General features: G+C 32.3%; 2 protein-coding genes across 2 annotated transcripts in view; one reads left to right on the forward strand and one right to left on the reverse strand.

Annotated features, from left to right (window-relative positions):
* Positions 1–22: 22 nt before the first annotated feature.
* On the forward strand, positions 23–23,186 carry LOC130443029 (uncharacterized). The gene is made up of 3 exons (XM_056777476.1): positions 23–338; positions 20,103–20,250; positions 21,202–23,186. Exons 1-3 carry the CDS (start codon positions 293–295, stop codon positions 21,359–21,361), a joined length of 354 nt encoding a protein of 117 aa, XP_056633454.1. The 5' UTR covers positions 23–292; the 3' UTR covers positions 21,362–23,186.
* LOC130443026 (CAD protein) overlaps positions 23,180–26,545 on the reverse strand; it is a 50,747-nt gene continuing 47,381 nt past the window's right edge. The window contains exon 16 of the mRNA XM_056777470.1: positions 23,180–26,541. Coding sequence (XP_056633448.1) covers positions 26,344–26,541 — 198 coding nt within the window. The 3' untranslated portion in view covers positions 23,180–26,343. The remainder of the gene's footprint in view (positions 26,542–26,545) is intronic.

A 26,545-nucleotide genomic window follows, 5' to 3' on the forward strand; every position in this document is an offset into this window, starting at 1 on the left:
TGTTTACAGAGCTCCCCTCTCATTTATAAATTCTACCTTAAAGATTACACATTGCCGCCAGCTATTATGTGTACACTCTACTAGTAATCTGTTCGGTACCATTGATTAGTCGGTACCGTCAGTACCACTTCAGCGAGGAGTAGCGACGGAATTTTTATTTAACGAAAAGAGAAATCTACGTGTAAAAGAGACGAAAGTAGATTTGTAAACATTTGAAACGTAGAGTATTTAATTATAGTGGCAGTTTTTATTGTGACTTGATGTTTTTTCCGTGTTTAATATTTTTGGATTTATGATGGTAGAAGCCGTAAGCGAACAGGTAAATCAGTGGTTACAAGGTAAGTATTATTTGCGAAATTATTTACCTATAATACAAAATGTTAAGGGTGATTTGTAGAAACTACCACGTGTTTACCAATAGTTTTTCAAATATATAATTCTCATTGCTCATTAGTATTTCACAATAATATTTTCCACTGAACAAGAAATATTTTTCTGGGTAATAAAAATTTTCACGTGTCTTTATTAGAAACATAAAATATTTAAACCCCAAAAAAGCAATTAATTTAAATGATTTAGGGGCTACAAATTAATTATAATTAATTTACAGTACATCTGTTGCTGAAGAAAATTTAGTTTTAGCCATGTAGGTATAAAACAAAAAGAATGTATTTACGAAGAAAAGCTTTACTAAAAAAAAATTTCAGTTCTAACAAACTTTATGGTGTACAGACTTTGGAAAATGACGTATCAGTGATCAACAATAGTCAGTCATCATATTAGTATCTCAGAAACCTTGGTAGCGCTATTCCTTGACGCGTAAGTCCTTAGGTATACGTTCTTTCTTCTCTTTGCTTTCGGAAACTTGTCCAGGTGATTATGAAGTTATGCTCATACTTCCAAATTGTTGCAGATTTTCAACATAATTTTCAAATTTTGTATTTCACAGAAAATTCTGCATCGCAGAGACGAAAGTTTTCCAAGCCTTTAGTTGTAACTCAGTCATAGAATTTCTAAATTTAGTATCTTTGTAAGTTGTCTAATTTGGGAGTCATCAAAAATATTGGCTTCAATCTTTTCCATATTGAGCTGCGGAAGTGATTGGCAAATATAAAAAAAAGCAGTTCCAATCTTTATCTAGTGACTTAACAACCTGTTTTATAATACCCAGTTTTATATGTAATGGTAGAAGGATAATTTTGTCTCGAGCTACTGAAGAATTCTGGATTCTATTTGTTTCTTCCAAGTTCCATATTTCCTCTCAATGGCCATTTTCGTCTTACCCAATGCTCTTGCTCAGATCTATTGTCCCAAAGACTTATAAAACAGGGAAACTTATTGTAACCACTATGCTGAATGTGAAGAAGGTTCTCTATATGATAATTGCATTCAATTTTATTCTAGACTAGCTAAATATTACATTATTCTTCCTTTAACTTTGTACTGTGGCATTGTGTACCCCAGCGTATTTATTTCCATTATCTAATAAAAATAAATACTGACTTCTGATGTCTATTGACGTCAATTGAGGTCGAATCACATCAATTCATGTATATTCAGGTGAATTGGCGTCTACTTTTGTCAGATATTGACGACTAACAATCAATTGAAGCCGATTGTGGTCGATTGTCCCTTTATGTTGTTTGATGTTTATTGACGTCGAATGAGGTCAAATCACATTAATTCATGTATATTCAGGTGAATTGGCGTCTACTTTTGTCAGATATTGACGACTAACAATCGATTGAAGCCGATTGTGGTCGATTGTCCCTTTATGTTGTTTGATGTTTATTGACGTCGAATGAGGTCAAATCACATTAATTCATGTATATTCAGGTGAATTGGCGTCTACTTTTGTCAGATATTGACGATTAACAATCGATTGAAGCGGATTGAGGTCGATTGTCCCTTTATGTTGTTTGATGTCTATTGACGTCAATTGAGGTCGAATCACATCAATTCATGTATATTCAGGTGAATTGGCGTTTACTTCTGTGAGATATTGTAGATTAACGATCCATAGAAGCCGATTGAGGTCGATTGTCCCTTTATGTTGTTTGATGTCTATTGACGTCAATTGAGGTCAAATCACATCAATTCATGTATATTCAGGTGAATTGGCGTCTACTTTTGTCAGATATTGACGATTAACAATCGATTGAAGCGGATTGAGGTCGATTGTCCCTTTATGTTGTTTGATGTCTATTGACGTCAATTGAGGTCGAATCACATCAATTCATGTATATTCAGGTGAATTGGCGTTTACTTCTGTGAGATATTGTAGATTAACGATCCATAGAAGCCGATTGAGGTCGATTGTCCCTTTATGTTGTTTGATGTCTATTGACGTCAATTGAGGTCAAATCACATCAATTCATGTATATTCAGGTGAATTGGCGTCTACTTTTGTCAGATATTGACGATTAACAATCGATTGAAGCGGATTGAGGTCGATTGTCCCTTTATGTTGTTTGATGTCTATTGACGTCAATTGAGGTCGAATCACATCAATTCATGTATATTCAGGTGAATTGGCATCTACTTTTGTCAGATATTGACGATTAACGATCCATAGAAGCAGATTGAGGTCGATTGTCCCTTTATGTTGTTTGATGTTTATTGACGTCAATTGAGGTCAAATCACATCAATTCATGTATATTCAGGTGAATTGGCGTCTACTTTTGTCAGATATTGACGATTAACAATCGATTGAAGCGGATTGAGGTCGATTGTCCCTTTATGTTGTTTGATGTCTATTGACGTCAATTGAGGTCGAATCACATCAATTCATGTATATTCAGGTGAATTGGCATCTACTTTTGTCAGATATTGACGATTAACGATCCATAGAAGCAGATTGAGGTCGATTGTCCCTTTATGTTGTTTGATGTTTATTGACGTCGAATGAGGTCGAATCACATCAATTCATGTATATTCAAGTGAATTGGCGTTTACTTCTGTGAGATATTGTAGATTAACGATCCATAGAAGCCGATTGAGGTCGATTGTCCCTTTATGTTGTTTGATGTCTATTGACGTCAATTGAGGTCGAATCACATCAATTCATGTATATTCAGGTGAATTGGCATCTACTTTTGTCAGATATTGACGATTAACGATCCATAGAAGCAGATTGAGGTCGATTGTCCCTTTATGTTGTTTGATGTTTATTGACGTCGAATGAGGTCGAATCACATCAATTCATGTATATTCAGGTGAATTGGCGTTTACTTCTGTGAGATATTGTAGATTAACGATCCATAGAAGCCGATTGAGGTCGATTGTCCCTTTATGTTGTTTGATGTTTATTGACGTCGAATGAGGTCGAATCACATCAATTCATGTATATTCAGGTGAATAGGCTTCTACTTTTGTCAGATATTGTCGATTATTTCACTTTTGTATCGACAAGTTAGAATTCAACGAGCTGAATGAATATTTTGGTTTGTTATTCCAATTAAAGGTACATTTCTAATACAATTCGTGGGCAAAGTACGAAGTGGCACGCACTTCAATGTAAAATTGACCCATTTCTAATGAACTTTACACATGCGCCTGTGCACAAGTTTTTTTTGTTCTTTGAGGTTAAGTTTCACTGGACCGTCTTCTGATTTCATATGGATACAAAAATAAACAATGAATCTCTTCTCCTGAACAACTACTTCAATTCAACCTTGTGTGTATGGCACGAAATGCAAAATCTTGGAGCTTGCAACCTCTGTGAATCTTGTCAGCATGATTTTTAGCTTTGAATTACATTAGGAATATCCTCTTATCCACCATATCAAAGTTAGAACAGGTGAGTTGCTAATATCAGCTCAATTTAGATTATTAAATTAGATCAATTGCAAAAAGAAAGTTGTTTGTTACTCTGGTGTCTTAACAACCCATGATACAACATATAAGTTCCATGGTTTCACACCGCTTGGTTAATTTACCATCTACCCACTGGAATGAATGACCGTGAATGATTATTTCGATCAATTCTGATAGACAGTTAACGTGAAATGTCTTAAAATGAAGGGGTATTACTACTGTAGAGTCCGGTTTTTAAAGATAATTTTTATATCAGGTGCAATATCCAATTAGACGGTGTTATTATACATATTTTGAAGTAATTGAATTAATTTTTCCATAGCGTTAAAAACCAAAATGGCGTCAATACAGAGCTATAAGCAAAAGAGGAGTTTTCAGAAAGGCCTCCACTACCACCAACTTATCGTCGTAGCTATTGATCTGAAAAATGAAAATCAAGTGTTATCTTAACGTTTGAACTAAAAGCAAAAGATGTACGTTTCAGAAAATATCTAATTTTAACAAATTGGCGGAAGTTCGAAAAAATCATGAAAATTCGCTCGTAAAACAAAAAGTTTTCAATTTATTAATAAAATCCTAAGTAGTTTTCTAGAAAAAGAAGTTATAAAGCTTCTGTCAAAGTTTTAAATCAATCAGATCAAAATTGGCTGAATAAAGATGGTGGTAGAGTTAAAAAAGTGACGCTACACTAATACACAGGGTGGGATTAAGCTAGAGGTTTAGGAGGTCTATAGCGCCGGGCCCCAGGTCCAAGAGGGCCCTATACTTTGGAAATCATTCTGTATTTTTTGATGTGTTGATACCACAAATCTAACGTATTGAATTATTTTGTGAATTTTTCCGGGTTAATCTCACTAGTGCCACCCATAGGTAGCCATAGGTACTAGAAGAAATAATCGCTAATGGATATCTGGATGAGGTAAACATTTCCGAGCGAAAGGGCGCGCCCTACTACGCAGTGAGATAGAAAATTTTTTTCGAAAAATTATTTGAGGACGTAAATAAAATTCCCCTTTTTTTAGCTTAAAAAACATATTGACTTTTTCAAATTTATACAGTGGTGTTACCCCTTAAGAACTGTACGTATCCCGTTAAATACATTTAAATATTCAGGACAATAAGATCCTTTTATTTATCTTTCAAAACAAAGATCTACTTCCTAATTAGTAGTTTTTTGTTAGTATAAACAAACAATTATTAAATTTTAGCGTTTGAGTGGATTGCTGACGAAGTTCGGTAATTTCATAATTTTATTTTTTTCTGTGTGGATTTTTGCAGTAATAAATTCATTCCACACTGTGTAATTTGTATTTGAACTATTTTTCAATGTGCTATAGTTAATACAAAATAAATAAATGCTGTTAAACATTTATGAATAACATCGGGAAATGTAAATAAACATATATGTCTGAGCTCTATTATCTTTTATTTAGAGGTTGAATTTTTATTTGACTGGTAAATGTGTTATCTCCAACGTCACCATGTTGTTAACAGTACGCTTCATAACAAAAATTCTAAATTTTCGTAAACTTGTTATTGCTTCGAGTGGTATGTACTCATTGAACGTTTCAATTACTGTACATTTATTTCTCTAATAACTATAAGATATTTTTATTATTATTTCACTCTTAATTTAACTTTTGGATGCTTTCTGTGCATTGCATATCCATCAGGGTGGACCAGAAACATTTGCGAATTTAAAAAATAATAATAAAAAAACTAAGTATAATCCACATACAATTTTTTATTTTATTTAAAATATACATCTGGTAAATTCACTTCTTAAAAAGAACATCATCCAGGTGTGCACCACCGCGCTGCAAACATTCCTCGAATCTCGATCTCAAATTTATAAAAACTCGTTGGGACATTGCGCGGGGAATAGCTGCTATTTCATCTCGGATGTTGGTCTTCAACTGATTAAGTGTGGCTGGGTTATTAGAGTAGACCCCATATAAACAAATCCGGTGGTGTTAGGTCCGTACTTCTAGGCGGCCATGCAATGTCAACACGGCGAGATATCAATTTCCCTGTGGTACGATTATAGGCTTCAAATACCTTAACATGGCTATGTATCGTTCACTGACAGATCCCCCATTGATTTTGAAAGAAATAGGGTCTGATAATTCCGTGCGCTGATATGGCCGCCCAAAAGGTTACTTTCGGCGAATGCAGAGGCTTTTGATATTTAGCACGTGGGTTCTCTGCAGCCCAGTAACGTCAATTCTGTCTAGTGACATGCCCATTTAAGTGAAAATGGGCTTCGTCGGAGAACAGAATATTGTTGAAATTCTGAAAGTGTTCCAACATTATTTCAACAAAAGCTCGTCTTAAAATTAAATCAGATCTTTCGACAACATCCGACGCAAAAATATTTTGGATACCACAAGTTCGGCTGATCGCTTGCGAGTCGACAGACCAGGATTACACGTTGAACTGAAGCTCTAACTTGTTGAATTGTGACTTCTGTTCTTGTTGATCTTGGCGTCCCGTAGGCTTCTGATTGAGAGTCGAACCAGCGCTCCAGTGAAGTGAAATAGATATTTCCTTCTTATATTATAAGGTCATATATTAGGAAAACGTAGAAGACCGCTAGTTATTTTGGTTTCAAGCTTATTATCATTTCTTCAAACATCTTAAATCCCCACTGTTGTGAATATTGATTCTATGTTATTCTTTGTGCGATCCAAGTCTCTACAAAACTCAGTTATTACAAACTACGAGTATAGTGTTAAATAATTTCAAATTGGAGGTATAGAGATTGATATGTTAAATAGTCTTCAATATACCATGATTAAAAACAATTGATCATCATAACAATTGAATGAATTGAATTAAAATAATTGAAAAATGATGCATCGAATTCTTCACGCTAATAATCACCTAAACACACGTGTAGTTTACACAGAAATACCGTTAAAAATAAATTATTTAACGACATTTCCAATCACTCAAAAAAGATGCTCAATGCGATTTGACAATAAGAAACGTGATTGATTGCAAAATATCGAGAAATATGAAAATTTTTGTCCTAGTTTACCTTTTCTCATTGTATTTTATTTTGCCCGACTCCGCTTAAAAATTTTGTGGGCTAGCGGATTGTCTCCTGGTAGAAATGGAAAAAATGGCCATCTGTGAGATTAAAACCCCTCCATAATAACGTTTGTTTATATTTAGCGACTAGAGTACCTGAATATCTAAGGATTGAAAACAATTATTTGCGTTATCGAAAGCATTTACTACCACGTTTAACCCTGGATTTCAATTCAACGGCTTTTTTAAGAATTTACCTTCTTGCTACTGTGGTTCCTACACACGTTTGATTAAATCAAAAGCTTCTTACTATTGCTCTCCATACTATCAACAGCGATCTACTTACTAATTTGGAATTTCTGGAATACTTGGTGTTATTCATCCTGAACACACTACCACTACACCAACACTCACAATTACACTGTCTGAGTGTAACTCAAGAAAAAAAAATTGGTATTAAGTATTTTCCAGGTTTTATAAAAAATAAGTTGGAGTATGAGTTAGAGACTTTGTAAAAAAGAAATGGTTGGATTTGAAATCAAATACCTCCACAATAAATATCCTTGAAATAGAAGAAAAAAGACTTTTCAAGAAACTAACTCACAAATTAACTAATTTAAAATATGAAAACTGGTGTGATTTACAAAAAATTATGTTCAGTGTCATAGATTCAAAATTTAAATAGATGTCTGTTTTAATGATGGAACCACAGCCCAAGACAATTCGTCATTGTTGAAAACCTTCCTGCTGGAATTAATTTTCGAGAGTTTAATATAGAATAGGTCAAACTAATAGGTTTTATTTTAACTTGGTTATCGAAACACGCGTCAGACATCGTAATTGAGATTGTTAGTGTAGTGTGTTCAGCATAGAGATCATCTACTTGATTAAATAGAGGCCACAATCCACTGGTGCAACATATATTACTGAAAAACTAAGTTGGAATTTCTGGATCCGTTGGTGATATTCACACTGAATACACTATGTGACGCGCGTTTCGATAACCAAGTTATCGTCTTCAAAGACTGAAGGTAAACAATCACAATTACACTGTCTAACGATAACCAAGTTATCTTCAGAGACTAAAGGTAACCTTCAGACAGTGTGATTATGAGTGTTGGAGTAAACAGTGTATTCAGTATGTACACAGAGAAACGTTTTACATACGTATAATGTAATAAAATTGTATAACTATGCGTATGGAAGTTTCATCTATATAATTTTTAATTTAGAAATCGACATAAATAATTGGATTCAGCGGTCTATAACATTTATATATTGTTTAAAATTGAAATCATAAGGAATTTTTGCTTTTTACTTTTTAATTATTAAAGCAACTTGTAATTTGTATTTGATTTTCAATCAATTCTTTCCATTTATGATAAATTTTATTAGTTTTTATTGTATGATTACGGTAAAATATTTCTACTTGGTGCCTTTATTGTTAGAACAATAGCTTCCGAAAAAAATTTTCTAGCGATTTTGAAAATATGGAGACAAAACTCTTCAATTTCACATTAATTTATGTCCACAATATTATTTTAGAGTAAAAAAATTTTACCTTGAAACAGTTCAACGAATATGGTTTTCACTGTTTATTGATTTAGTTTTGTCATTATGAGAATGTTTGTAAGAAATTATTATATGATTCCAATTCAATAACTAGGTACGTGTGTTTAATATCAACATAGAAAATTTTACAAGTCAACTAAAACGTCAGTTAAACTACAGCGTTTTTTTCACGTTTTATAGATGGCCTTTACTAGGAAACTTCGGTTTAAATGTTACCGGCAGTCTGGTGGTAGTTTAAACTTCAATTTATCATGAATCGGAGGATCCGAACTTACATTTTTCATATTGTTGACATTTTTACAATATTATAAAGGGTTTTGGTAGAATGATTGAAGATTAGAACTTTATATTTGATGAGCTCGACGATGATGATGAGATAATTATCAACATTGTCGACGAGAAAACAAAAAGTTATTAGTTCTAGAGCGAACCTTTGAATTGTTCCACATTTTTTAAATGTTTTGTGGTTGTATTCAAAATATAAACTTTTTTGTTGTTTTCATCATTAAATTCCTTTCCTTTCCTCCTAATTTTTTCCTTTTCCTTCAAAGTTACCGTATCACTTTTTTATTGATTCGATTGTTTCTTTGTATTTTTTAGAAGGTTAACCAAGAGAACTACTTCATAGAAATTGCATGAATTTTTTGTTCTTTCTTCTTACACAATTGAACTTGAATGAAATATCGGAAAATTTTTTTTTATATTTGGCAGAAAAATGGCAATTCCTTGTCAGTTAAATTGTATTGTGTCAAGTGACCTTAAGCAGATTTGTAGGAAAAAGTGGGTGGACACTCTAAAAAGAGGTATCCACTTATTTTTAGAGGGTGTCAAGCGCCCTGAACACACCCCATTGTTGCGCACCTGCATATCAGTCATTCTAATTAGTTTCACTGAAATTTCTAGTTGGAATATCCTGTTATACTACTTAATTTGTTTGAAATTAACGAATAATGTGGCGAATATTAAATATCAAAAGAGGACATCATTGGGTCTACCTTGAATTTTCATTTTGAAGAAATATTTCTGAATACATCCATTATCGCTGATTTCAGAAGTGGCTGGTATGCTTCACCGTTTTAACTCCAAATTCCTTAATATTATGGATACTAAAAAAACAAACAGTGGTTAGGTAGTAACTACTCAAAAAAAACCTGCATTATATTCTACTGGCCCAATAAGCGTTGATTTGGATCTGATGTTGAATCTGATCATCCATCAGTGTTGAAAATGATGTTATAAAAGGCGTAACTTCTGGCATAAAATTTACTTCAATTATATTTTATGATGCTGTTTAAGATATAAAGATATACAGATAAAGAGACTTTTAAAGATATAAAGTAATGAATAACTATACATTTGAAATCTTAAATTAACTAATTAAATATATTATCATGACTTATTGGCAGTGTTCATGGTTTTTTTGACTTAAATCAGATTTTTTTTTATTTAAATCGGATTTTTTTAACAAGTCTTCAAGTTATTCATTACTTTATATCTGTTAAAGTAAATTTCATGCCAGAAGCTAAGTCTTTCATAAATATACGAGGTCTGGCCATTAAATAATTTGATAAATATGAAATAATTTATCGTATTTACCAAATTCAGTAATGATTATGTATAATCACCGAATTTATTACTTTTACCGTAATATACAGGGTTTGTCCGGAAAGTAATAGGACTGATTTTCTTCCGCCGCGATTGTACTTCAAAGCGTGCGCGCACCGACTGGATTCGGTAGAGGGCGTTCCTAGCTAACAACGTGTTTCTGTGAGTTGTGCAAGCCGAAAATGCAGCGTTCGTTAGAGCAGAGGTACGCGATTAAATTCGATGTTGCTTTAGCAAGAAGTGGTGTGTTTCGGTGGCACCAGGCCTTTTTGGAGGGCCGGGAAGAGGTCGCCGATGAAGACCGTGCTGGAAGACCTTCGACTTCGACAAACACCGACTATGTGACTCGTGTGCGCAAAGTTTTGAACACAGACCGTCGACTAAGTATTCGTTTGATTGCCCAGATGTTAAATTTACCTAAATCTGTGGTTCATGACATTGTAACGGAGCATTTGAATATGCGCAAGGTGTGCGCGAAGATGGTCCCAAAAGTGCTCACTGACGACCTGACTAAGGCCAGCATTCCAACGCTTCCGCAGCCGCCCTACAGCCCAGATGTGGCCCCCCCGGACTTTTTTTTGTTTCCTCGATGAAAAGGCCGATGAAAGGGAAGCATTTCGAGATTTGGAAATCGCGGTGGCAGCGCTGTATCGACGCAGAAGGAGCCTATTTTGAAAGTTTTTAAAGAATTGTAACGATTGGCTCAATAAATTTTTTAAAAATATATATATATATATATATATATATATATATATATATATATATATGATTTAGTTATACAAATTGATGAAGCAAGTAGCATATAAGTAATACTCCTTTATGGACAGTTGGTATGGGAAAAAACATCCCTACGTTACGGTGCTGACACCGAGAGATTTTATCTCTCATTCGAGATACTTTATCTATATTACGCATGCTTCATGCGCGTAAAAGATGCGCAGAACTAACTGAAGCGCTCGGAGGAGAGAGAGAACGAGACACTATTTGTTTCACTTAGTCGGAACACCTTCCACTTATAGGAACTGTCCATATAGAAGTATTACATTTATGGCAGATAGGCTTTTTGTGGTTTAATTATTAAATAAATTTGTTTCAAGTGCTTCCATACATATTTTCTCACATTTTTTATAAAAAAAAATTTCACTTTCTTACTATAACAATTAATAACTATATCATACAATCTACCATGCCACGCTTCGTTGAACAGATGATCAAACGTATTATTACTACAGAAACTATTTTAAAAATTGCTCAATTAGTTCCCATAATTCTTAATCGACATCCGCGAACGCTTCTGTTATTCACCTATCCAGCGAACTAACAAATCGTTTTGAAATAAATCTTGAAATGAATTACGTAAACGCTTGAATAACATTCACAATTTCAACTCATGCACTTTTAATTTTTATTTCACAAATTAATTAATTCCAGTTATTTACACACATTTTTGCAAATGTTTCTTACTTACGTTCCGATAACTAAATAAATCAAAAGGAACTCAGTAATCAAATAATTCTTTTAAAACTAAATTGAAATTGAAAAATTCCTCACTAAGTCATTAATATCTCTTACAGCTGTTGAAGGTTAAATTGTATAAAATCTGTGGATCTCACTTTTCTGAATATATTATCCCACATATGTTCAATAGGATTTAAGTCCGGGCTGCGTGCAGGCTAGTCTAAAACTACATTATCTACCTCTTAGAGCAGGGGTGCTCAAACTTGAACTGCTGGCGATCTACCTCAATATTTTTAGACTACTTACGATCGACTCTGAGAGGCTGCAAGTATGTGTGATGCAGGGTTGTCGTACATACACGATACACCCTACCTACCTACCTAGGTAGGTAGGGTGTACCGTAGCATATATAGATATTAGCTTTCTGCACAATATAGGTACATTATTTTAGTCAAGGTTTGGGTTAGGTTAAGCTAGGTTCTTCTCTACAATATCAATGAAAAAACTCATAGTTATTCAAAATTGCGAGTTTATTGGTTGTTACAAAACAAAAGAGTTACATATGGTGTTAAACTTAACTAAAGAGTGGCTTTGGATGTTGAAGCGTGGCACTGCATGTCCTCAGCATACTTTTCATAAGATGGTCCGTAACCACTAAGTGCTAATCGCAAGCATGATGACATATGATCGTCAGTTAGTCGATTACCATATTTTGACTTAATTATCTTCATTTCAGAAAATGCAGACTCGCACAAGTAAGTTGACCCAAACAATGCCGTCAGTTGAATGACGATTTGCCTTAGATTCGGATATTTATCTTCAGATATAAAACACCAGAAATTTGTATCAGATGCTGTAGCTTTGAGATGTATATCTGATATAATCTGCACCAACTCATTTTCAACAGAACATGAGTTCATATTAAACTGACTTGCTATTTCAGTAGCTAATTCCTCAATGTTTTTACATGAAAAAGCATAACTCATAAATGATGCTATATTTTCCAATTTACTGCAATCAAAAAAACGCATTTCGAATTGTCCCAAAATATTTGATAATTCAGCCTCATACGTATCATAATTAAACTGAGGAATCCTTGCATTCAAAGACGGAAAATGTTTCAGATCCTTTCTTTTCAGTTGATCTATCATAAGTTGCAATTTACTTTTGAATGCGTTTACTGCGCTAATCATCTCAATAATAGTTTTTCCTTTACCTTGAAGCTCCAAGTTAACGATGTTTAAGTGCATTGTGATGTCAGTCAAAAATGCCAAATCAGTCAGCCATTTTTCGTTTTTCAAAATCTGAGTGTCATCACCTCTTTCGTCTAGAAAAGCTGTAATTTCGAGCAATAATTCTTGAAACCTTTGTAGGAACTTTCCGCGACTCAACCACCTGACGTCTGTGTGAAGAACTAAATCAGTGTGTTCAGCTGACTCCCTATCTTCCAACTGCAACTGAAAGAGCCGACGTTGCAAGCTACGTGCACGGATGGAATTCACAATTTTTGTTGCAATGCCCATAATTTCCTCCGCGTTTAAAACTTTGGAACACAAAACTTGTTGATGTATAATGCAATGGAATGAAAAAAATGAAGGGAATTCTTCATTAGCTCGACACAATGCCATAAAACCGTTTTTGTTTCCAGGCATTGCTGGTGCTCCATCGGTTGTAATGCACACTAATTTATATATTGGTAGCTCGTAGTTTTTTACAAAATTAAAGAAAACTTCATATATATCCTCGCCACGGGTCTTCCCCTTCAGAGGAATGATTGCCAAAAATTCTTCCTTAGCCGACATGTCATTGAATACCATCCGAATAAAAATACACAGCTGGGCAGTGTCTGTCATATCGGTGAATTCTTCGAACTGTAAAGAAACGTATGTACATTCCATGATATCATGTTTTAGTTTATCTGCGATGTCCTGACTCATGACTTCAATACGCTTTGTGACAGTCGGACGAGATAACTGAAGTTCTCTAATAGCAGACATGATTTCTGTTTTATTTTTAGAATCTCCAAATAAAGTCTCACCCGCTTCAATAAATGCTTCCATCACCACCGATCCATCTTCGAATGGTTTCTTGTGTTTCGCCAATATATGAGATATTTTAAATGACGCGATCGTAGCAGCTTTTGATTGTTTGGCTGGTCTTGTGAACATGGTTTGTTCTTTTTTCAAACAAGATATAAAATCACTTACTTTTCGTTTTCTTAATTCACTCTGTGGCGGAAAATCCTTTTGATAGTTTTTATGAACCGTTTTATGGTGCCTCTCTAAGTTACTACGCTTAGGTATTGCAACTGACGCACGACAAATAACACAAATGCACTTATCCTTCACCATACAAAAGAAAAATTCTTCCTCCCAATCCTTATTAAAATGATACGTTTTAGATTTCTTCACTGCATTCATTTTCCACTATTTAATAATAAACTTTGTATCGACGTAGTATCGCTATCAAGTTACAATTCAGAATGACTCCAATTCATGCAGGCGCAACATTTATATCGGCGTGAAAGAAAGTCTCGAATGTTCCCGTCAAACGCGCCGCCCGAAACTAGACAGTACAGTCTAGTCTATAAACAACGCGGCTTTTCTTTGACAAGTGCCGTGCGTTCCTTTGATAAAGCCGCCTTTTGCCACAAGCAGTGTTATTTTATTACGTAATACATTTTTATAGTTGAGTTACCTACCTACTTATTAAAAAATTTTTTCTTCTCGAGATCTACTCGCGATCGACCGTTTGAGCACCCCTGTCTTAGAGGTACTGTTCTAATATTCTAGAACCATGGGGACGTGCGTTATCATGCCTCAACACAAAGTCATTGCTTATAAAAGAGGCATAAAGCCACATTCATATTATGTCCGATAAGTAATCTTTACCCATTTAACTATCGTTTGGAAATTTGTAATGGGGTCATAGCCATAAAGCCACATGATAGGATCCTTTCTACTCTGGTATATCGTGGGTAAATGCCATTAACTGCGATCGTTGCCTTTTTTAATATATGTAAGACACGTAACGTGGAATATCTAAATAAAATTTTTGATATTGTAAATGTATTTTTGGAATCACTACTTGTTATTATGAATAACATTTTTTTTAACGCCGGCTCTATACATTGGAGCCAAAAGCAATGAACTAAATAGGAACAAGTTGGTCCGAACGCTGGACGTAACATTAGCCCCAATGTGTGAAGCTGTAGTAACATTGAAAGGTATGCGTCCAATTTGGGATATACAGTACAAAGGGTTATTTAAAATATATATTACCAAACCCAATGTTTCCGGAAATAGTGTATCTATTGAAATATTTGATAATAACGTTCCTGTTATTAGTTTCTGTAAGTACAGAATACATGGCAGCAGATCGATAATGACATTACTTATTAAATTATGGAAAAGTTATTGGCGGAATTTAATATCAATATTATGATCATGTGAAACAAAATACGGATATTTAACGTGTGTTTTTACGTACTATACCAGATAAGCAAACACAATTTATTTAATATATTATCAAGCATTTATAATGAGTAGTGCATATGACTCAACCAACTATTTATTTGATAATCATGAGCGTAGTTAGGTAGAGGCATTTATAAGGGGGTCGATTCTTCTTAACCCTTGAATAACTTAAGGTATTAGCCATTATTGATCTCTGTTTCTACTTTATATCTACCAAAAACGCATCTACTCAATTATGTGGAAGTGGGACATTAATAAGTTAGAATTATTGAATGACTAACTGCAAACGTTTATTCATAATAAAAATATTGCAAAGCCAACGAAAAACTACTATTTCTAATTAGTTTTCGCATACAAAACTGCCGTTACTCTAAGAAATGAGGTTATACATGTATTAGTACAGGCAAATTAGGCGGTTTTGAGCTAAAATTTTAAATTTAATTGGGCGGTTTTGATTTTTTAGGTTCTGGGAGGTTTTAAGATACTGAATAAGTCTAGCAAACCCTTAACAAAATTACAAGCACGGATTTTCGAAATTTTGGGACTTGAATCGCGAATAGCTCGAAAATTACGAGGAATTCAAAAAAAGTGCAGGAGCAAAAATGTGGAACACAAAATTCTCTAAAGATTGCTCTCCAAGCATTTTTTCTACCTTTCTCCTACTCAAAATCATTTTGAATTGCGGATAACTCGAAAATTAAGAGTGGAGTACAACATTCTGTACAAAAAAGGTTTCAATTTTTTCTAATTAACCTCAAAATTTCCATAAAATAGGTTTAAGGCTCAAAAATATTTTGAATCGCGCATAACTCGAAAACTAGGTAGAATACGAACAAAAGTGCCAGAGTCAAAACTGTAGAGCTCAAAATTCTCCATAAATTCGTTCCCAGGCATTTTTTCCTTTCAAAATTTTTACCGTAATATGCGTTGAAGTAGTAAAAAACATTTTGAAACGCGAATAACTTGAAATCCATGAGGATTTCGAGAATACTGCCGGGACAAAAAATTTAGAGCACAAAATTCTGTGCAAAATTCTATTTTTTCTTAACCTATAAATTTTCACCGTAAAATGAGCTTTTGAATATATGAAAAGTATTATATGATGAAATGAAAAGGTAAGGAAGATATTGAAGTATTGATTGGTAATAAAAATTCTCTTTATTAGGAAGAAATATTCGATAATGTTCTCAAAGACTTTAAAAAATATATTTGTGTACAAAATTGTCCCCCAAATATTTCGAGAGAAAATAATGGATCAGTCCTTCTTTTCATCCGTTGCCATTTCTCTTGTGGCTCGTCATCACTTAGGTCATCGTCATTTAATAACTCTGCAGTAATATCAATACTGTTACACGATTCAAGAAAGCTCTTAAACCAAATATCTGAATACAACATCACGACTCGCAATTGATTCTGTGTAACGTGCTTTGACTTAACTTAATATTAAACTTTCTATGCATTTCCAAATTTCAAAATAAGAATATATCATCCTGAGCATGTTTTTGTATAAACTTGAAGCTGAGATTCTAAGCTTCAAAATGAGTATCTAGATTTTGTGAATGAGAAACTATTAAGAAGTCTGTTAATATTGAAATAATAATCAACCGAGGACGAAAATAGTGTTCATTATCGCGTTTTTTAGAAGTTAGTTCATTTGAAACCAAGAAGTAGTTCATTTGTTTGTTTTTATGGCAAGTGATGAAATATATCCATTGAAACTTCAAGTGCTTATGTGGCCAATATACTCTTCATCTCGTAAGATTTTCGAAAGTCGAAAATTATGCTAGCTTACTCGAGTAGAAAATAGAGATTTTAACCATCATGGGGCATTTTGGTTTTTTGAAAACGAAGTAGTTTTCCGAGAGCTAGAGCAGTTTCCATGTGCGCCTGGAACGTAAATTTGCTTGAATTTGTATTGGCGCGAATTCGTGAGCGACTGATCACGGCTTTCGGCGTTGAGGGAGATTTACTCAGAATTAGTGGCTCCAACGAAAAAATAACTGGAGAATTCCTATTAGTTTTCGAGCTATTCCCGTTTCAAAATTTTTTTGAGTTACAAATTCCAAAATTACAAAAACCCGTCCCCGTAATTTTGTTAAGAGTTGCTAGGCTTATTCAGTAACCGAGAACCTCTGAGAATCCGAACCGCCCAATATAATTTCGAGTTTAATCCTATTTTATCTGTACTATATGTTGCAAAACAAAACTTTATCCGCGATTCTCAATAAGTTATTTTGAACATATTAAATAATAAATTTATCCAAAAATAATCTACAAATCGGTGACAGATAATGACCGTTTTTTGTTCCCACACCAAATAAAATCGAAAGAATCTAAAAAATAATCAATCGACAAAGGAAATGTTTATTAGAAAATAATTTAGTTATGTCACTGTAACAATATGTTTGAAGTTTAAATCTGCTACTATTTTCTATACGTATGAAGTAATATTTATCTTATGTCCTTCTAATTACGTTTTCTATATAATTTTTCAGCTTGAGTAGTGTTTTTTTGGAAATACTGTAGATTCATAAAACTATTTTCACAACTAATCAATTCGATTCACAGAAATTGAATCATTCTATCATTCATCAGGAAATTACTCATATTCAATACGCAATTGTTTTCTACCATACTTTTAACTTCAGTCAATTGAATATCTAATTCACAACTTAAATGTTATACTATTTATTCATCGTAGCGCCTTTATATACTTTTAGAAGTTTCAAATTTGTTCCAAGAATTGGAATTACTTCAATACAATAATTTAGATGACGTAACAGAGCTGGTGCTTTCTTTAAATAAATGTTTTATATTAAACAAAAATTTAAAACTATAAAAAACGAGTTTTTCCTTCATAAAATCTCAAAAATGAAAAAGAATTCATTGAAATATATTACGGTAATTTATAGGATATATCATTTCTGCCTGCATCTCTTTGATGAAAACATAATTAATTCTCTGATCACGTTACTTTAAACATACTGTTAAAGCATATATATTATTAGTTTATAAACTTATTTATTTATTCATTTGTGCCATTTCAAGAAATACCTACATTTAATTTACATCAAGGTTACGAAAACAATTCGTGACTGCAAAAAATGTATATAGTTCTACTCACTGAAAAAATTCTATGTTCAATTTACCAGCAAAAGATAGGCAACAAAACATACAAATATTGGATATTTTTGTTTCAACTGTTGGTTAAATTGTGTTGTACGTCAACTATTTGACGCCTAATGAATCAGTTCATTTGAGACTCGTAAAAAGGTGTAAATAATATAAAATGTACAAGACAGTAGACATATCAGTAGAAAATTACAGACTTTTGATTTATAACAACGTTGCAACATGTCTATATTTACCTTTGATCATTTTGTTGTTAAATTATACTGGAAATTTATATAGTTTTGGAAAGAAAAGAACATATATCGAACTCATCTTAGCTGTTGCCGAAATTTTAAAGTACGTAAGGTTTCAAAGAACCCTGAAAATAGCAAAGAAAAAATTTACGATCCGAAATTTATTAAAATCAATGATAACATGTGGTGTTTCGATTATAATCTTCCATGTGGCAGCTATTCTCTTTGGAGCACCATTTTTATCAGAACAATATGAAACGTTATGCTTCGCTACTTTAATGATGGTTTTAACTATATTACCTGTTTGTCTATACCTAGATTCAGATAATATTTATACATTATTTTCTTCATTATTGGATTTTGATGGTAATAAAGTGCAAGAATATTTCTTAACAAATATTCGTTTTACTATGTTTGGAGCTTGGCTAGGAGCAGTTGTGATACCTTTAGACTGGAATAAACCGTATCAAGATTGGCCTATACCATGTTGTTATGGGGCAATGCTTGGATGTTTTGTGGGAAATTTATTCTTAATTTTACAATTTATAAAATATGGTAATTTTACTAATAAAAAAAGCAGATTTGGACTTTAAGTGAGTAATATTTTGTTTTTTATACTAACTATTGTATCAATATAAAAATATGTTTATTGAAAATATCTCTAGAACTAAAAATATTAGATTAGGACGTCATGATGTTATTAGTTGCTTATATCAATATTTTTCTTTTATTTAATAAGTGAGAGTCATATTTATCAAAAATTTTACAATTCATTACACAATCAAATAATTGATACTAATAATGAATATACATTTTATATTAGATATAGGATATTTTCAGTTGGAAGGTTGATACTATTAAAGATAATACAATCTTTATAATTTATATCTAATTCTGAACAATTATCTGATAATATCCGTGATATTTTATACTAAATAATACAAAGAAAATGTAAGCCTTGGTTTAATTATACAAAAGTGAAATATTTTTATATTTGTAGCTTTTAATTGGTCATTTGACATAACTACAAATTGGTATGTTCTGGATTGATATATTTTGCTCTGTCAAAAAATAATATACCAAATCAATTTAATATTTTTTACAAATATACTATATAAATTAATTGAGTGTCAGTAAACTTGAACTATAGTAATGGAAGCCTTTGTCTTGCCATTTTAAATATTATTATTATTTTCACGATATTTCCTGTATTAGTTGAAGCTATCAGGTGAATTCTATTTCCAAAAAATTGTTTCAATCATCTTAATCATCCTTAATTGCATTATTTCATAGAATGCAGTCTTTAACAATTCAATACTAATTATATAAATTAGGGGGTTACAATTAACTTCTCAGGTTATTAAGCCCTGTGTTTGACTCTTTTACTGATTCATTGTAGAGATATTTAGAATCCAACAGTTAATGTTAGAGTGAAAGCAGACACCTCTAGATTGTGAGTACATGTTCTAACTGCTAAAGAACCAACTCACAGTTAATTGAATTATTGGGTTCCTGGACGAACAATTGTTATTTGTGTTGAAATAAATAATTGGTTGAAATAGTAAATAGCCTTTAGTTACATTTACAATTTCATTTTAACAGGGCACAATGCTAACAACCCAAATTTAAATTGGAGACTCTGTAGAGGTGACAATTATATGTATAGTGTGGGGTATCTTCTCAACACAATAAAAGATGTAAATTATAGCTACTTGTCATCCTTAACATTAACATGTATAAAATTTTCACTAATTTAAATTTTTCATTTATTTTCAGAAGATTTGACAACACAGCCTTCCGTAACTTTGAAAATTTCAGACATGGATTCAAAAGAACTAACAACAGTGATAATATTTGTGATATTAGCTATTATAGTGATTACCTTATTATTTGTCATCGCCATATTCATTGACTGCCGGCAACAGTAAGTTTACAAATATTTATATGTCTTCATAATCTCTTTCAACTTGTGTTACTACTTTTTTAATCATATAGCAATTGATTAATTATTATTTAAAAATATATGTTCATAATTATGGCAGTGGGCAGTCGTAAACCTTTGTACATCAGTGCCTCCTGGAAGGTCCATTATGCTACAAGTAACACAGATGTCCTTTGAAAGGTTAATCAAGCACCTTGACTTGAACCCTTTAATGTCACAAGGTAAATTGTGAGGCTTGCCTAAGTGTTCTTCACACATTTAAGTGCTGGGTATTGGGACATGGTCTAATTTAGTTTCTTCTTTCTCCATGTTCAGAGACATTCCGGATCGTCCATGATGAATAAAGTATAGACTGCATCCGGAATGACTGAATAGAAAGCTAGTGACCTTTCGAATTTTGTGCCTGTTTAGGTGGAGCAGTACTGGAATACATCTATTATTGCTAAATTGGCAAAATTTGTACTCTTAAATCACTAGTAGTCTTTCCAGTCCAAATTGCTATAATTTTCTTGTGGAGTTGATAAAGATTCAATTTCTGCCTTTATATTGAGTCTACCTATCCTATAATTTCTTGTTCGTGATGAAGCAAAGTACATGTAACAAAGCTCTGTACTGTATTACACATGGAATCTTGGTGCCACTTTTGCTTGTCAGGAATCAATGGTAATGGATGCAATACACTCTTAAGGGGTAATATTATGAATTTAGTGGAAGTCAGGATTAATTTAAAAGTGGAAAAGGTTTGGTCTGGTTGGTACTTAGACAAAATGAATGACTTCTTGCATTTTAGCAAACTTACATGTTTTACACAGTAGCCATTAATACAGAAATCTATCAACCTTAAAAAAGTTATTTTTCCTGAGGAGTATAATATTTATATAAATTAATTAAATATAAGGTAGCAGCTATTAAGTAATGCTATTTTGTTTGTAGAAAGTTACAAAATTTGCAGTCCAAACCGAAAAAAACATTGTTGAAACTGAAGCTTCCAGTGCCTGTTATACTTGGCCGTGCAATAAGAGAAGATCAACATTCTATATTGGATAAAATTGAATATGGAGAACCTTCTACTTCAAATGGAAATATAGCATAGCAGTATCATAAGAATTATTAGCGTTAATTTTTCAAAATAAATTCTTTGGAATCCATTTTAGGTCTGCACCAATCAAAAGTGATATATTATGTAATTATTATACTCAAAAGATTAAAAGACATTATTATTGTTTTTGTTTATCAAAGATGTTATTTTGCAATATTCATTCACTTTTAGGCGCCTGCAAGAAAATAAATCAGATTGTAAACTCACAAAATGTTTGTAGGCATTAAGGCGATTATGAAGTTCATTAGTTCTTGGCTATTTTCAAAAATTATAGCTTGTAGTGAAAAATACAAAATTGTATCAAGATTTACATTCATGAAAAAAAAAGACAAATTTATCTTCAATGTGAACAGATTTAATTTGCCTCTAGTAGCATCGGTTATCTCTTCTTTGCATGATTTTTTCTTTATTGGTAAAATAAATCAAGGTGATATAATTCATATTCAAAATTAAAGGAAAAATAGTTGAAAAACTAATTTTATGTTTATGACCAAAAACAATATGATAGAAATTTCTATCATCATTAACAGAACAATTATTTTTATTTATACACAAATTGACCACATTTACTGCAAGAAATTTACAATCAGGATATTTGCACTGGAGTGACCCATCTACTGTTGGCCAATGTTCAGCACCATCTCTTATATATTTTGAAGGTGGAGAAGCTGGAAAACCCTTTTTATTTTTTATTGTAGTTTATCCTCAAGGGTGCTGATGCTTTGACGACCTCGTTTAGTCTAATTCATTTAAGAATTGGCTCATTGTTAATATATTTTTCTTATGGTAGTATCTTTCTACGAAATTTTATAAATTACGCACGCATTTATAACTGCAAGATCCAGTAAAAGAAAAAATCACGCAAATACCACTTTATTGACCTTATAGTTATATGGTTTCCATCCAAAAAACTATTCATAAGGTCTAAACCTCCTACATGTCTATTGTCCTCTTGAACAATAGATGGACAAGTAATTCAAATTTTTTCTTTTGTCTTGTCATATTTGGAAACCACAGCGACATGTAAAGCCTCAGCATAGGTGAATTAGAGGATTACCTTTTTAATATCCTTCCCAGCCACAAAACTCATGTCTACAGCATGAAGTGTAGGTACTTTTACTTCGTAACTTCCTCAGGGCATTTTTTTCTGTCTAGTAATTTATTATTTTGTTGGGCAGTTCCACTGTGTGAATTCCTTGTTTTGCTAAGAAATATACCAATTATTGGAGTAAATAATGTGATTTATCATTCTTGGTACTCCCCCAAATGAAACACCATATTTCCTGTAGCACCAAGATCTGGTTCTAAATTAGAGAACACATATAATTTTAAACCCCATTTTTTGGGCAGATATTGTTTTAGGAAATGTCCGAGTGTCCGAACATTTTCTGACATATACAAAACATCTGATCGTTGTTTATCACTCGAGTGCCATCTGGAGGTACGGCGCGAATGTAAAAACCCTACTTTGATCTCTCCTATTTATTATAACTAATTGAAATGTATTAAAAAATTTGAAAATTAGATTATTTCTATAATAATAACAAAAGCAAACGTTATATCTTTTCAATTTTGTGTATAATTGACCTAAAAATCATAATAAAAAAATTGTTGGGTCGTGTAACTAATGATGATAGTACATCAACTTTTTTAAATGATTAAAAACTTGTCAACCTACTATATACTATAGTTATTTTCGGGTATTGAATATTTGCAAACCAATCTTCATTGTAATAAATGTATATTTATCCAAAATGAATGTAAATAAACATGTATAAAATTGTCTTTATTATAATAAAGAATAAATAACGAAAATAAACTTGTTTCATTTACTTGCTCATTGCAACAAAAACAAAGCAGAAGAAGAGATATATGGGAAAGAAAAATAATTAGAAGGATACTAGGCGGTAAAAGGAGGCAGTTTTATGGCTGAGGAGAATGATTAATGAAATAAGGAATCTAAATCCTAAAAGGCCTGCGTGTAGCACCTATATATATAATTTACTTGCTTATAAATTTATACGAACTGATCTTAAAAGTTTGTTTGAAAAACATTAAAATTTTTAATATACAAGCAGGAGCAATAACTTCTTTTTTTCTTGAAAATTCGCTCCATTTACGATGTTAATACTAGCTAGTGGTATTATTGAAACCCATGTACATTTGTGTGGCACCGTCATTGAATTAAAAGTATAGGGAGAACCAATAAACAAAAGTTTGCTGCCCATGATGGCAGACGGCAATATCACCTTCACTATAGGCGTGCTACAAAAAAGGCTTTTGTTTTATTTTTATTTCTTATTTATATGTATTTGTTAGTCAATTGTCTTCAGTCGACCACCAAAGAGCCAAAAAATGAACATTACAAGAATTTAAAAAAACGGAGCCAAATCTGCTTGTTAATTTCTTTACACCAAATAAAACCAAATTTAAGTTTGAGTAAGTCAGGTTTATATGTTGTTGTTTTTAATGGCATGATTGCAAGTTCTCTTCAATAAGACCATTTCTCGGTCTACTCTTGGTAATGTTTATGATTGAAAAATATTGTTCTCATATATATGTGAAATCAAAAAAGAAAGAACAGCAAACATAAGCTTTTTCAGCTAATCGTAAGAGTCAGGAATACTATTCCAAGCGTTGAAAATGATCTCATGTCTTCCTTTTCCAAGTCATTTAAAGCAAACCAATGTTGTGAACTAAACTCACATTTCACACCAAGTAGGTAGTTTAGTTCTCTCCGACCCTTAACATTGTAAGGACATACCTCTGAAACTCTAATAGAAATAAAATAATCTTCCAATTGATAATGTATTTAGTTTTTTTTATAAATACACCGGTACCGAATCAGTAATCCCACCATAGATATAAATATTTTTTTTCAATTTTTTTTTGGTATTTATTTTCTTTTTTTGATATAAAAAATAAATTTATGCAAATCATAGTGTGGGTTAGTTAAAAAGCTTAGGTAGCTCCACAAAATTACAGACCAATAATAGCAGTTTACCAGAAATGCAGTTTACCAAACTAGAATTTTATGGTATTAGGGAAAAAGTACACCAATTATCACCATCTTATTTAACTAACAGGAAATGGTATGAGGTTAAAGTTAAATGGTTTTTTTAAATAAAACAAAATGTTCTGCTTTATGTTAAAAACTATATTTATAATGATTTCCATTTTTATAAAATATTCCTATGTCTAAATGAACTACTTTCTGGGATAACCTTATGAACAAAAATAGTTTTTGTATTAAATTTAAAATTTATAGCGACACTAGCAGTCACTGAACAAAATGTACATACACCTGGTTTAATTAAAAACAAAGCTCATATACCAGTGGAAATTTCTCTCTATTTGTAATTTGGATATTTGTAGTGACCATAGCAGCGACTAAACAAAATTTGAATATTCCTAGTTTAATTGAAAACAAACCTCGGGGAAATCACATTCTAAACAGTGGCAACTGTGCAGTTTTGATGTCACTGACAGTGCATTCCACTAATAAGCATTCATAGCGCCTGAAATACTGTTTTGGATGTTCCACATAGCGACTACGATCGTTGTGGTGGCGGCGAGAACGTTCACGACGACCCTTGTAAAGAGGTGGGTCGAAGCGAGCGTTGAAAGAATTAGCGTAATTTTCAAAACTCAAGCAACGCAGATTGCAGTCATAAGAATCTATCTCATTATTTGATGCGGTACTTTTGAAGTATTCTTGTGACTCACCACTAAATATTTTACTATCGCCGCCGAAAATATTTTGATTTTACTTCAATGTATATCAATTAAAGTAAAATATTCAATAATTTACAAATTATAACATAATCATAAGCTTTCACATTATTTTTTTCGGTTTTGTCATTAGTTAATATTTAGCTCAATGGTCAAAACGTCTTGTAAGGCATTAGCTTTGGTTTAATGAACTCTGGACGTTAAAGATCGTGAACGTGATTGTCGTGAGTGCTTAGTGGAATGCACCCTGAGTATTTTTAAAAGAGATTTGAATAGCCTGTCAAAAGTGAAAATTAAAGATTCGAACTTAAGACATTATAAGAAACGTATAATCTTTTTTATTAAAATGAATGAAAAAAATTACATGGCAATGATATAAAATTATTTCTTTACAAATTTTACAATTTACATTTTTACATTTTATTCAACACAGAAATGAAGGAACTGTTTCAATTAGAATAGAGAGAGATTGTGCGTAACATTCGTCATGGTATTTTGTTATTTAAAAGTTGCTCAAGTTTTCATATATTTTTCTATTTTTCCAGAATCCAAAGAAAAATATTTTTTTTATGTATATGCTGGCCATACGTTCCGTTTCAAACGGGATAGTCCTGTAACTTTAGGCTTTTGGAGTTGTCCCGTTGGATTACGAAAAGTCCCATTTTTTTACCAGTAATACGAAAATTTTAATTATTTAAGTTTTATAAAATAAGTAAAAACTGTTACTTGGTACTTTCGACAAATGTCGTTTAAAGATCGAAGCGGTAAGTTCCATGTTGATGGTACGAGTGAATTTCGATCATTCTTGTGATGAATTTTACGAGATGCTCATAAAAAACAAAAGTGTATTGAAAAAAATTAAGCAATTCCCTCCCAGAAGTACTTTTGGAACAAAAAAAAGAAACTACAAAAAAATCATTACATTCAAGTGAACATGTTGATTGAACTGTCAGTGGTATACATGTTGATACCACATGTTGATAAAACAGAATATTGAAACGAATTGAATTTGTTTTATTTTAGGGAAAAAAAGCGTGGCAAAAATAATCTGACCCGTTTTTGAAAGAAGTTTTTATATCCAGCCTATTTATAAACTATTAAATTAAGTTATAACAAGAATTCTTGAAATAAACAAGTAGAATGAGATAGTTAAGATTTCGATCTTGTGTTTCTTTATATAAATAAAAAAGTTGGTATAAAAATGGAGTGAATCAAAATTAAATAATAGATGCGAACGATCCGTATCAGCATTTTCCTAAAACTATAGCAAGTAGAGCCATTCTCACGTACATTCCACATTCGGCTTGCCGGAAATAAGCTGCTCTGGGATCAGTATCGAATTCTGGACTTATTTCGAACACCCTGGGAAGTGGATGAAGAACTACCATTTTCCTTTTAGCTCTCGTCATTAATTTTGGAGTTACCACGAATTGTCCACAAACCTAG

Source organism: Diorhabda sublineata, chromosome 4, assembly GCF_026230105.1.
Source record: "Diorhabda sublineata isolate icDioSubl1.1 chromosome 4, icDioSubl1.1, whole genome shotgun sequence".
Lineage (NCBI taxonomy): Eukaryota > Metazoa > Arthropoda > Insecta > Coleoptera > Chrysomelidae > Diorhabda > Diorhabda sublineata.